Genomic DNA, 13,825 nt, shown 5'->3' on the forward strand with positions numbered 1-13,825 from the left:
GCGTAGGGTGTTTTAAGGCATCCTCCCAGGAACCCCGCTGAGGTGTCCGTATTCCCGCTTTACAGGCCAGGAAATGGACCTTGAAAGCTGGACTTTTAACCCAAACCCTCACCCTTCCCTCTGAAGCGAGCCAAGGCAGCTCTGGATGGAGGAACTGCAGACATCACCCCTGATGCCATGGCCCACAGTTTTTCCCATTTATTTTTTCTGTGGGGAAAAAATGATTAATTTCTAAAAAAATATTATTTTAAAAAGACGCTTTTTCTAATGGAGAAGTTGAAAAAGTATAAACTTAAAGTCATCTTGGTACTGCCACCCAGAAACAGACACTGAGCACCCTGGGTGTGCGGTCGGCACACAGCCACTCTCGGGTCCACAGACACACGGTTGGGGCAGGTGTGTCTACTACGGGGGACCAGGGGCTGCGCTTCTCCTCACCCCGTCGGTCCTCCCAACAGGCCTCCAGCAGAGTTACTCTGAACTTGTTGAAAGACAAACTGCGACAAGTTGAAAAGTTTTAAGAGTGTATTTGAGCAAATACCAATTTAAAGTGAGTGTCATCCGATCTAGTGGATGGAAAGAAGCTCTAAGGAGCTGCACACAGTGAAATGCTCTTACAGGCAGGAGGGAGCAGGGACCAGGAAGGGGCACTGGGCAGAGGTGGGCTGCTTATGGTGAGGTCACTTTCTCTGGCAGATGGCGGGGGCTTACCAGGCCGATGACCTAACCAGTGCCGATCAGGTGATGACTGGCGTGAGATTCCACTTCTGAGAGAGCCAAAACCATCATTAAGTCTCAGTTTGGTGGCATGGGGCTCAGCAGTGAAAGTGACTCCATTTTGGGGCTGCAGCCTTATGGCAAGACCGCTTTTAACGAACAGCATGAGAAATGAATTAAGTTGCCCGAGGTCACACAGTTGGGAAGGGAGCTCACGCTGAACATCCGCGGGGAGATCCGAGAGCCTGAGCTCTCAGATGACAGGGCTCGTGGGCACCGGCACACCGGGCATTCCAAGCGGAAGGCCCTTGAGAGACAGCAAGCACAGGGAGGACCTCCTGACCGTCCCCTGAAGCAGCTCGTCCAACCGCACCTGAGAGGGGCCCTCCCTGTGCCCAGAGGAGGGGCGCAGCCTTATCTCCGAGACGGAGTCTGAACTGACGGCCTTGCTGAGTCCCCCACACTCCCCTCGAGGCGCCCGCTGCTACACTGAGCTCACGCCCTCTGTCCCGTCTCATTTCTCTAGACCTTCCGGTCTTCCTCACACCGGGAGTAAAAACGCCCAGGTTTAACCACGTTTCTGGTCTTCATTTCCTCATGAAAGCTCCCGTGTGACCCGATACGTACATTCAATACATTAACACGCTTTTCTCTTGTTCTCTGCCGTTCCTTACGGGGTGGGGGGGAACCCCCAGAGGAGAACCCAGGAAGGAGGGTAGAAGGAAAGATACGTCTCCTCCTCTTCTCAAACCTATGATCGATTTCCTCTGTCTCTCACTTTGGGCTTAAGTTCCAAGCATCCCTCCACGCCAGCAGGATCCTCCCGGCACGGCTGCTGGCTGACACCACGTCTTTCCTAGGCGTCCAGGGTTCGGCCACGCCAGCAGAAAGAGGGGCTCTGGGCGCCGCCCCACCGGCCGCGCTGCCGCTGCCCCCAGCGCCTCTCCGACCGCGAGCCTTGGGTCTGCCTGGGCTCGGGGATCGCAGATGCACGAGCATCTTCAAGTTCTGTGTTTATTTTCGTAAATAATCTTAAGATTTTGTTGCAAGTTTTAAACATGAAGTTTTTCTATGGATATTTCATATTTAAGAGACATTTACTCTGAGTAAGACCTTAAATTTCGAAGTTAGGATTTTCTCAGACTGGGTTCTGGGATGTTTTCTCGGAAATCTGCAAGAACATATACTGTATTTTCTGGACTATAAGACGCACCCTCCCCCCACCCCCGCCCAAATTTGGGAGGAATAATGGTCATTAATGCTGCTGCTGAGTTCTGCTTACATTTACACTGGTGAAATATTATTTTATTTATGTTATTAAATATTTACCATATTTTTTGCTTAAACATTTTTTTCCTATTTTCCTCCTCTAAAGCCTAGGTGCATCTTATGGTCCAAAAAATAAAGGGTGTGTGTGTGTGTGTGTGTTTAACTGTTATTTATCGGTTTTAGAGAAAGAGAGAGAGGAAGGGAGAGAAACATCCACCTGCCGTTCCACCCGCTCATGTGTTCATTGGTCGACTCTGGCATGTGACTGACCGACCCACTGGGCATTGGACCCTCAACCCTGGCATGACCTTTGTATATATAAACTAACACATGCTTCATGCAAAAGGTGCAAGAAACAGACAATACAAAATGGTAACCAGAGGAAGTTGTGAGGGCACAGACACTGAAGAAAGGAGACTATGGGGGAAGTGAGGGGAGCCCTCTGGTCCCAGGGGGAGGAGAAGCAGGAGGGCTATCCTGCTTTTTTAAAGATTTTATTTATCTATTTTTAAAGAGGGGAAAGGAGGGAGAAAGAGAGGGAGAGAAACATCCATCAGTTGCCTTGCACACACCCGCAACTGGGGACCTGGCCCACAACCCAGTCACGTGCCCTGACTGGGAATTGAACTGGCAACCTTCTGGTTCGAAGACTGGAGCTCAATCCCCTGTAACCACACCAGCCAGGGCCTGTTGGTTTTTGGAAACAAAGCAACCTGGATCCCTGTGCAGGCAAGGCTCCAACATAGGGACCCACTATCTGTGCCAGAGCAGCTGATCCACCGCCAGCCCCAGCCCCTCGCCCTCCAGGTAGCAGGATTTATCCTCGGCTCCTAGGGCTTAGGCCCCAGGGAAAGCTGACAGTTTGGAAGCTGCCCATGTGTAAAGCAGAAGTTGGGGTTTACCCATGTGTAAAGCAGAAGTTGGGGTTACACCGTTCATGCTCTCAGCTCCATCCTTCCATGGCAGTGGGGTATCCACGCCAAGCCCCTCTCCCTTTCGCACACAACCCACAGAAAGGCCTAGGTCATTCTGGGCTGCAGGACCTGACCTCTAGGTTGGAGTGGACAGGCTAGTAGTACCCTGTCCTCTCCCCCTCAGGGCCCAAGAGAGCCAAACCCTCCCCCACACGGCCCCGAGGGCTCAGTCCTTGTTCTACAAAGCAGGGCCAGAGGACTCACAGGCTCCATTTCCTGCCCAAATTACTGGGGGTCTACATAGGAGCCACCAAGACCCTCAAGACCTTGCACCTGGGAAACCATCAGGCCTTGTGGCCACTGCTCCAGAGGGCTTTCCCATCTCCCTTGGGTGCCCTTACCTGGATGTTAGGCCGGCCAGAACTTCCGCTGGGTGCATCAGTGGCAGCTGTGAGAAAGCTGGCTACCCCCCTGCCAGCCTGCCTTGGAGTTTTCATGCTGCTCTGGTTCCTCGTCCCATAAAAACATTGGACTCGTGGTGAGGGGGCCGGGTAAGGGGGTGGAGGGATTAAGCGAAAAGGAAGAAGGGCTCAGGGACATGGACAACAGGGTGGTGATTACTGGGGGGAGGGGAGTATAAGGGGACTAAATGGTAATTGAAAAAATGCAATAAAGAATAAATTTTTAAAAAGAGCACTGGACGTACCTGCACAGTGTCTCTTCCCGGCGGAGGATGTGTCCTGATTTGTTGGCTCCCCTGAGAAGCAGCCCCACGGTGACAGGACTTGGCTCCCGAACTGCCTGTCACAGCACCTCAGCCTCCCCGCAGGGCCCTTTCCCAGGGCTCAGCTGGTCGGGATCCCAAGACGGATGCTGCCCTAGTGACACCTGGGGCCACCGCTCTGTGGGTCCAGCAAACCCCCCCTCAGGCCTGTGCATGGCCGATGGGGCGCCTACCATGCTGCCCTCACTCTGCGCCCCTCGCCCCAGCGCACAGGCCCCTACGTCAGGGCCGGCGCAAAGGAAGGGTTCATCAAATGTCAGCCGTTGCTCTGCTCCTGCTAAAGGTGCCTGGTTGCTTCTGGCCCGCGTCTGCACCCCTCTGTGGCACACATCAAGGCTTCTCACCGCCCCAGGAGTAACCCGGCTGGAACCAGTTAGGAGCAGGGCAAATGGAAGTCAGGAGGGTTGAGGGCTGTGATTTTGCTCCCTGCTCCTCCCTGTGAAACGCGGTAAGGACACATTTGGCCACTGGAGGGCAGCACCCACCCACCTCATTTTAAGACCGGTTTTCTCTAAAGCAGCTTTTCCCTTAGTTGCGACCCGCAGGTGGAAGCTTACATGGGGGCTTCCCGAACTCAGGCTTAGTTGCTTTGTCCCCAGGATTTCATTTACATCCAGCCTCCTCCAGGTAGTCCCTCATGATTGGAGGTGATCTAAAATAAAACCTATCAAGAGGTTTTACATAAAGAATCCTGTTTTCCATTGCTGTGAATTAAAGAATGAGAATTTTGTTCCTAAAAGGCTGGGGCCTCCCACAGGTGCCCGGGGACAGTTTTCTGAGTTCCACATGCCTGGCCACCAGGACCCCCGCTCCTCCCACCTTTCCCCCACTGCCAGCTGCTGGCTGCAGCGAAGAAACAGGGAGCCCCCTCCCTCACACCTGCTGTCTCTCGAGGGGCAGCAGGGGCGGCTCTCCAGCAGGCGGCCCGTGTCTAGACTGTGTGAGGACCCGGCGTGGGGCTCCACAATTTCCCTTCTGCACACCCATCCTGCAGGCTGGGTTCCGGGTGCTCGATCTTGCTGGAAGGTGTTAATGGAAGTTTGAGACAAAACCAGGACTCATGTTCCTCTATCAGATGGTCAGGCAATTACACTAAGTCGTGACTGCCACCCAACCAGCAGTCATGGTAGCACACTGTTCATTCTTTTTAAAATTATTTTAATTTATTGATTTGAGAGAGGGAGGGAGAGAGACACTGGTTTGTTGTTCCACTTATTCTTGTATGTGCCCTCACCAGGATCGAACCCACAACCTTGGTGTATCGGGACGACGCTCTAACCAGCTGAACCACCTGGCCAGGACCAGACACTGCTAATTTTATAGTGAGATTGCTGTGAACTGCATCCCAAGCAAAGAGATGCAGAAATGGATAAACTGAGGTAGCCCTTCTAAGGGCACCTTTCAGGTCTTCTGTCCCACCTACGCCCTGAGCAATGCCCTCAGCCTCACCCACTGCTGGCATCCTCATGTCAGACCGGGCCAGACTGGACCAAGTGGCCCCTGCACACTTGGAATTGGGACTGGCCTCTTGCGTAGAGGAAATGTAAACACAGGGGCATCGTGGGGTAGGCCCCTCCCACCATGGGGGTCACGACCAGAGAAAGTTGGGCCCTGGAGAGAGGAGCAAGGCCGCCGTGCAGGAGAGGAGTGGCCGAGATCAGGTGGAGAGAACACAGCTCCCCGAGGGGCTTCTGGGGTCTGCAGCTCGTCCCCGCCTGAAGCTGGCTGCCGTGTAACTCCGGTTCTGTGACACCCCGAAACTTTATTTTTGCTTTGTCTGTGAGCTAGCTGGCTAGTCTGTGTTCCAGGCAAAGGGCCCCTCGGCACCGCCGAAGCTGTTCGCTCAGGTCTTAACTGCATTTCAGACAAGAGAGCTCCCTCCCACCACACTCAGGACTTGGAAGGCCTCAGTGGTCGCCAAGTGGCTTCTGCAGCTGTGGTGTAGCTGAAGGACCCTGTCCGACTGTGTCCTGTAAACCTGAGGCCTCCTGGCCTCAGTGTACACGTCCAGCTCCGACTTAGCAGTTTGCCAGGTGCCGGGTGTGAAAGGGGCTGGTTAGGTGCCTGTCCCATGTTGTCTCCAGGGCACTGCCCAGCGATGGGGTCCGCCAGGGTTTTTGGTGGCAGTGCTATCACTTAGGTTCCTCTGTTCTGTCCCCCTAAGTTTGGTCTAGTCTGGGGATGACGGGGCATCCTGTGACCTTGGGGACCTTCTCCACGTGAGGCCTTCCACTCCAGGGATTAGCTCACAGCCTTCTGCGCCTCGGCCCAGTGCCACTAACCAGCCCACACACTCAGGCCTGGGGTGCTGGGCAGGTTCTCCGAAGCCTGTGATGTGTGGTGCTGACGCCAGGGAGGCAGCCAGGCTTGCCAGAGGCCTGGACAAGGGAGCACGTATGAGCTTCCTACGGCTGCCGTGACAAATGACCATGAACAGAGTGGCAGGAAACAACACACATTTATTACCTTCTAATTCTGGAGGCCGGAGATCCAAAATGGGTCCGTGGGCTGGGTTCCTTCTGAAGGCTCCAGGGGAGAATCTGCTTCCTCGCCTTTTCCACCTTCGAGGGGCTGCCTGCATCCTTGTCGTGTGGCCTCACATCACCCCAACCTGTCCAATGCCCGCAACTCAGCCTCGTGACTGCACGTGCTGGGCCCGGTGATGGAGGACAGACACACTCCTGAGGACAAGCCTCGTACGGGGACGGTCACTAGGATTTTGCTAAGAGGTTGGCAGCCCAGAGAGGAGCCATTTTTGTGGTTGGCCTTCACAGAACTGACAACAAAGCCCCTGCACACACCTGGGCAGGGGCAGGTAAAAATGCGACAGGCCTGCATGCTCCACACAGGCAGGGGAGAGACGCAACAAACACATCCCTTTGATGCGGGGACCATGAACTGCCACCAGGGTCAGGGCGGAGGCTTCCATCCACTCAATCATTCAGAACGTTGGAGTCGGTTACCACGGAAATTGAGCAAGGGCAAAATCCCAGAGTCCCAGGGGGTGAGCGTTGCACTGGTCTGGGAAACAAGACACCAGACGAAAGGCCCAGGCTCAGGTGACAGAGCAGACAGCGTCTATCGGAACCAGTGCCATGGACCCCCGTGCCCTGGTTTAGAACCTCCAAGTGGTCTAACAGTGTACCCCGATTCTGAACCTTTGACCCCGAAACCAGCAAGTAGTCAGTGGATTTAAAGACGCCCATAGAGAAGTAAATAAATGAAGTATTTTAAACTTAGTGTTAACACTCTGCTGTGTTCAGTTTTATACAAATCGACAAACTGTCGGCTGATTCAGAGTACTTGAACTCGTAGGAGAACCTAGCGTGTACTGTTGACTGTGTGGTTTTCGTCTGAAAGGTGTAACTGAAAGGGACTGGGACTCTCTAACGCTGGAGGTGTCAGAATTGTCAGGAAACACTGAAAAGCTTTGAACTGACTGCTCCTGAGAACTTGACTTCCTCCATTTCTACTTCAGTTGCCTTGTGCAGAGCAGGACTTCCTGTTTGGATCTGAGTCTCGCCTGGGTTGGGAGTCCGACGCCCTGGGAAGAAACATCACAACCTTGGAAGTATGTCTACAATATTTAAAGGGATTTAATGTTTGTAAACTGGGTTAATTGAGGGGAATTTAATCTGTTAAATGTCTGAATGATGAGGACAAGCTAGAGTGTTTTTATTTTCACAGAAAAAATACATTATTAATATAACAAGATGTGCATGATGACCTCACAAGCTTTAGACTTTTGTTTTCACCTCTCTAACAGATTGAAATTGTATTTAAAATAACTATAGCCATTTGCACATATATAAACATCCTTCAACACTGAGAAATGCAAATAAGGGTATTTCTCTCTGATAGTTGTAAGTAGAATAACTTGGTAACTTTTTTTTAAAAGATTTTATTTAGAGAGGGGAAGGGAAAGAGAGGGAGAGAAACATCAATACGGGGTTGTTTCCTGCAAGTCCCCCACTGGGGACCTGGCCCACAACCCAGGGAAGTGCCCTGACTGGGAATCGAACCAAGGACCCTTTGGTTCCCAGGCCGGCACTCAGTCCACTGAGCCACACCAGCCAGGGCAATGCCTTCTTTTTAAGTGAGCACTGAAGGAGGCCGATTGATCGCACCTCTGGAAATTGAGGCACGTGAAAGTGCTTGAGCCCCGGGCTTCGGAGACTTCCTGGTGGGAACAAGTTCCCCCTCCCCTCAACCCTGGTCACACTGTGCCCTGGTTTGGACTTGCACGTGCACAGCTAAGACAAACTGTCCCATGTACGGACCTCTTCCTAACGACTGATCGGAGACTGGGCTCTGGCCTGCACTGTGATGATCCCCAGGGGCTGCAGCCAAAGCAGACCCACCGAGAGCGTTTCCCGGGCACTTTACCACCCAGAGGTAACACCCACAGTCCTTCCAAAGCCCATGCCAACACGTCTCCCCACGCAGCCCCCTTGTCTTGACCTCCTTTCCCAGGGCCATGGGTATTCCAGAAACTCCCTGCACCAATTCCTCAACAAGCGGGCCTCACACCAAAGACCGTCATCTGCCATCACTGGCCCCGGACCAGTAAGTTCTGATTCAATGAGGGGACAGATCATGTTAAGGGTTTTAAGAGATTCAACTGAACCCCTTAAAACTTAAAAAAAAAAAAAATTGACCACAGCCCTGACCGGTGTGGCTCAGTTGTTTTGGCATCATCCTGAAAAGCAAAAGGTCGCCGTTCAATTCCCAGTCGTCAGGGCGCGTACCTGGGTTGCATCCCTGGTTGGGGCACATACAAGAGGCAACCGATCAGTGTTTCTCTCTCCCTCTCTAAAAATAAATAAATGAAGTATTTTTTTAAAAACTTACTAAGGCTGATATTTATGTATACTAATATTCTAGGAGCTCAGTGTGTTATGCAACGACTTCCCAACAGCGCTGTGAGCCCCAATTAATACCCGAGAGTGGGACTGCACCTCACCCATGTCGGACAGACACCCCGGCAGCCTCCCCAGACCCAGCTCCCCGACACCGCGGCACTGAACTGACTTAACTTCTAGACACAGCCGTAACTGGAGCACACGTCTACGGCTGCAGCTGCTAACTCGTATGTCCGCAGCCCACAGCACTAATTATCACGGTCACCGACAGCCTTGGGAATGAGAGACAGGAGGAAACACAGGAGAAGCCAGAGCCAGCGCCCCCAGACCCTCTGGGATTTTGAACAAATGCAGATTCTGATTCAGAAGGTCTGGGGCATAGCCTGAGAGCCTGCATTTCCCACAGGCTCCCAGGTGCCTCTGGATGCTGCTGTCTGTGGGACACCTTGAAGAGCAAGGGGTGAGATGACCCTTCTGAGAAAACTCAATTTGTCCTCCGTGACAAAAATGAAAGACACGGGGGGCACACCGATGTCACAGAGCTGTTCGATGTTGTGGAAAACGAATGGAGAACCTGAAGTGCAAGAAGATGGAATGCACGAGGGCCGCAGACACGTGAGGGGTATGTGCAGGTGTCCTGCACCATCCTGGAGCACCCCCCAGCCCGACACACACACACACACACTCTGCAAGGAGCGAGCCATCGGCTGCCCACGCAGCTGTGCCACTTTACCATGCCCGGGCCAAGCAACATCGAAGCTGTCCCCCCTCCAATTCTGTCCTGACCGTTTGAAAAGGCAACATTACATTTTCTTTTTAAGTGTGTGCTGATGAAGAGGCCAATCACACCCCTGGACTTAAAAATGAGGCAAGCCACATAAATTCTCTTCCTTAAAAAACACCATTTCAAAAGATTTTCTTTAATATCATAAAATATTTTCATGGACAAGTGAGCTAGCAAACACACATGCACCAATGTGCCTCTTGACGAGATTCCCCCCGACCCCCACCCCCTTTCCCACATCAAGATGGACGTGAGATCGGAGAAATGAATACAGCAGATGGAACAGATAGAAAAGAAGTCAATGAAAAGGATGGAATAGAACATTGTGCTTGGTTATTTTCCTATGTCACAACAAAACAAAACATTTTGGTGCAAATAGTTAATTTTTCCTCTTTTCCATTTAACTCTGGTGGAGAAAAAAATACTTTTTCTATAATAAAATATGCGGTTTTTTGGTTTTTTAACTTTTTTTTAACGTATCTTTTTTCTTTTTTGCAGAAAATAACTTTGTAAACTGTCACTTGGCGGGCAGGACGCTGGAGGCCACGTGGGTCCCAGCTCAAGGGGCGGTGGAGTGGGGTGGGCAGCGGAGGAGCGGGGCGGGGCTTGCAGGGGTCAGGGGCGAGGGCGCTGGAGCTGTGAGGCAGGTTAGAGGTCACTCTCGCCGTAGAGCGCAGTGGAGAAGGACATGTAGTCCAGAGCACCCGGCACGGCGTCGGGGCCCACGTAGGGGGCCATCCGCGCGATGCAGTACTCCGCCTGGTCCGGGGGCAGCTCCCGGCGCAGCTCGTCCACCGTGATGTAGTTCTGCGGAGAGAGCGCGAGGGCGGTCAGGGCAGCCGCAAAGCGCAGCAGCTGTGAACCGCACCGTGCCCCGCGCTGCCCGCATTCCGGCCGCTCCTCGCACTTCTGGACACACGCTGGTACATCCCGCATACTCATGTACACACATTCACACAGGGAGACCCCGGGGAGAATGGGCAGGGGAGGCGTGCGGGATCCTCCCTGCAGATGGAGCCCAGCCAGCGCCTGCCACCCCGGCAGGGCACTGCCACCCTGGCACATGTACCTTGTCACCAGCCAGGATCTTGAAGGAAGCCATGACTTGGTCTGCTGTATCTGTGTCGGCCGTCTCACGGGACATGAAGTCGATGAAGGCCTGGAATGTCACTACCCCCAGGCGGTTGGGGTCCACAATGCTCATGATTCGGGCAAATTCCGCCTCTCCCTGGAGAGAAGAGCCACCCCCAGGCCTGTCACCCCCAGAGCCACGGCTTGCTGGGACTCTCTGTAGGGACCCGACGCCCTGGGTGTGACAGAGGAGGGCGCAGCAGCCCCTGACCTCACCGGGGTTGTGCCGAGGGTACGACAGGGACCCAACACCCAACAGTGAAGGCCCCGCTCAGGCCTTCCCATCCCCTGCGAACGCCTGGGGCCTCCTGGAGCACATCCCCATAATGCTGATAACAATGATGATGACAACAATACCAACTGCGGACACCCACACGGTACATGTTAGACACCAGGCACGCTCTGAGTGCCGTGTATACTTCAGTTAATGGACCCCTCCCTGCAGCCACATCAGGTGGGTGTTTACTGCCATCAGGTCTCCAGGTGAGAAACCTGAGGCCCAGACAGGCTCAGTGACTTGCCCAAGGCCACACGGGGGTTCATAGCCTGCGCTCTCCCCACTGTGCTGTACTTTCTATGTGCCAAACAAATGCACAGCACTCACGCAAGTTCCTTCATTTAAGCCTTACAACACTCCCGCAGGGTCCCCCTCACCTCATCCGGGGCCCTGAGCTGGAGATGGGGAAGGCGGGATTTCCTCCCTGGTTCATTCAGGGCTCCTAGTCCGTGCTCTCCTCTCTCGGTAGCCCAAGGGCTGCTCTGCACTTTGCACCCTGGCCCCGGGAGTCACCTGGCTGCCTGCTAGGACCCCTGCCCAGCTCAGATGGCCTGCAGGAGGCCAGGCAACTGAGAAGGGAGGGGAGGAGCCTGGGGCAATGGCCGAGGGGCCACAGGCTCGGCCGAAGCCCTCACCAGGGAAATGGCAGAACTCTCCAAGCCTCGTACAAGATGAAGCATGCCAATCCAAACCCAGAACGTCCAAACCACCAGTCCTTCCAGCTAGCCTCGGGGTCAGCCCCGCCATCCATGATGGGTGTGAGAAAGCCAATCTCCACAGTAAGTACCAGAAGATGAACCGGCACAGATTCGGGTGGGACGGCCCGACCTCCAGGGCTCTGTCTTGCCCAAGGACCAGAACCTGGAGCCCCCTCTGGGGAGGGCAGGCCCTAGCCCGAGGGCATCCAGACCGCCACAGGCAGAACTTGGCCTCTGCGGCCGGCTGGCTGCTCCTCGCCAGGACCGAGAGTGGGGTTTACATTACCATGTTGTAACCCATGGAGATAAGGCAGGCTCGGAAATCATCCGTGTCCATCATGCCTGTCTTCTTCTGTGGGGGCAGTGGCACCAAGACACGAGGAGGAGGAGGAGGGAAGGCCGGCCCAGGGCCAGGAAGACAGGGCACAGATGGCCGGAGGGGAGGAGGAGGCGCACGGTGTCAGGGCCAGGAAGGGGAGAGGGACACAGGAGGAGTAGGTGTAAAGACACGTCCGGGAACACGTCCACGGGAAGGAGGAAGGCAGAGCGGGGAGATGCAAAATCCGTCCACGGGATGGAGAATGGCGAGGAGGGAGGAGGGCGGGCACCGAGCAGGTTCCCACGAAAGACAACCGAGAGCGGAGGTCGGAGGTCGGAGCGGTGGGAGGAGGAGCCCGACATGGGCCCGGCGGGCACAGCAGGAGAGGACGAGCCCCACGGCCCACGGGAAAGGGGGACAGGGGGATCCGGACAGACAGAGAAGAGAAAAAGGAGAAACACGCGTTATTTCTTGCCCCGGAGGCCACCCCTGAGTGTGCTCCATGCAGGAGGCGAGTACCTGGGGGTCGTTGCCAATATCATAGCCCAAGCTGATGAGGCAGGCTTTGAACTCCTCGGGACCCAGCGTGCCGGAGTGGTCCTGGGGCCGCCGTGCGTCAGGCAGCGAGCCATGCGGTGCCAGGGAGGTGGGGGCCGTGAGGGGAGGGGTGGGCCATGCCCCGGGGGAGGGTGGCGTGTGAGGGGGGACACAGAAACACAGGCATGCATACGGAGAGGGTGGGGGGTGGGCGGGGTGGGGGGGGAGGGGAAATAAAAGTGCACAAGGTTAGACACACGGACGAGGCCCCGAGGGCGCCCTGTCCCCGGCACACGCAGCCCTGCTCCGGGAGGCAGGCCAGAAGGGAGCACGAGGAGCCACGGGGGTGAGAAGCCCCCAGAAGTGCCCAGCCCGCCCCCAGCCCGGTGCCCCACCCCAGCTCCCCGGAGGGCTTCACCCAGCCAAGGGCTGAGAGGGCAGGAAAGCAGGCAGACCGGGGGCAGCACCTGACCCCATGCTCCCCGCCACCCCCCGGGGTCGCCCGAAGCCCCAGGGCACTGGGAGGGGCACCCAGGTAGAACCCAGCCTGCCCCAGAGCCGCACGAGCGCCCAGGACCGAGAGTCTGACACCCCCACAGAGTGTCCCCAGGGCCTTCACTTGAGGCCATGGTAACCTTGCTCCCATGGGCTGACGATGCCTGGTAGGAGAGCAAAGGTCAGGGGTCTAGGGTCCTTTCTCCACCCACAATAGGAGCTCTCTCTCCAGGAAAGCAGAGAGGCTCATGGGACACCAGGACTGGCTTTCTAAGACCGGCATTGTCATTGTCAGGGCAGGCTGACGGCAGTTCCTCCCGCTCCTTCCTCCTCTCCTCACCCTCCCAGGAGCTGGACCCAGCACGGCTGCCCACACCTAGGGCAGTGCCCTCCAGGGCCCTGGGGCAGGGGCTGGGGGCTGCTCTAAGCGAGCGCAGGGGTGGGTCTCTCACCCGGTCGAAGTGGTTAAAGGAGGCCCGGAACTCGTTCATCTGCTCCTGGCTGATGCCCTTGGCATCCCGGGTCAGGATCTGGTTCTCCACCTCATTGATGGTCCTGGCGATGGTGGTCAGGAGCTGTTCCCAGCCCACGCGTATGTGCTGGATATGGGCAAGGGGCCTGTCAGCAGCGGGACCCCAGGCCTGGGCCCGGCTGCCCTGCCCGCTCCCTCCCCCGACCACTGAGATGGTCCGAGCAATCGAACCCGGCCTTCTGTGCGGACCCAGTGTCAGCAGACACAGGGGAACCAGAACAAGATGCCAGGACGGAGAACCCCGAGGATGAAGGGGGAGGGCAGCCTGGGTGGTGGCCTCTGCCTGGGGCAGCAGAGACCAGAATCGCCAGCGTGGGTGGGTACAGGAAGAAGGACAATTTGGTCGTGGGAAAGACTAAAGGATAAAAAATTGGGTAACTCGGAATATCCAACCCTAGGACCACAACACATGCCTTCACAGTCAAAACGGGTAGTCGATTGGAGTGCGGGTGCCTAAGGCAGCACCTGGAGACCACCCGCATCAGAATCACCCAGATGCGTGTGTT

General features: G+C 55.4%; 1 protein-coding gene across 3 annotated transcripts in view; it reads right to left on the minus strand.

Annotated features, from left to right (window-relative positions):
- Positions 1-9,428: 9,428 nt before the first annotated feature.
- Positions 9,429-13,825, minus strand: part of ACTN1 (actinin alpha 1) — an 88,259-nt gene continuing 83,862 nt past the window's right edge. The window contains exons 18-22 of one of the 3 annotated variants that reach the window (XM_045822262.1): positions 13,240-13,386; positions 12,275-12,355; positions 11,723-11,788; positions 10,400-10,558; positions 9,429-10,137 (exon numbers count right to left, since the gene is read on the minus strand). In XM_045822262.1, coding sequence (XP_045678218.1) covers positions 9,979-10,137; positions 10,400-10,558; positions 11,723-11,788; positions 12,275-12,355; positions 13,240-13,386 — 612 coding nt within the window. In that variant the 3' untranslated portion in view covers positions 9,429-9,978. The remainder of the gene's footprint in view (positions 10,138-10,399; positions 10,559-11,722; positions 11,789-12,274; positions 12,356-13,239; positions 13,387-13,825) is intronic. The other 2 variants (XM_045822261.1, XM_045822260.1) reach the window with 2 other exon arrangements.

Source organism: Phyllostomus hastatus, unplaced genomic scaffold (genome assembly GCF_019186645.2).
Source record: "Phyllostomus hastatus isolate PE091 unplaced genomic scaffold, TTU_PhHast_1.1 phas_scaffold_501, whole genome shotgun sequence".
NCBI lineage: Eukaryota > Metazoa > Chordata > Mammalia > Chiroptera > Phyllostomidae > Phyllostomus > Phyllostomus hastatus.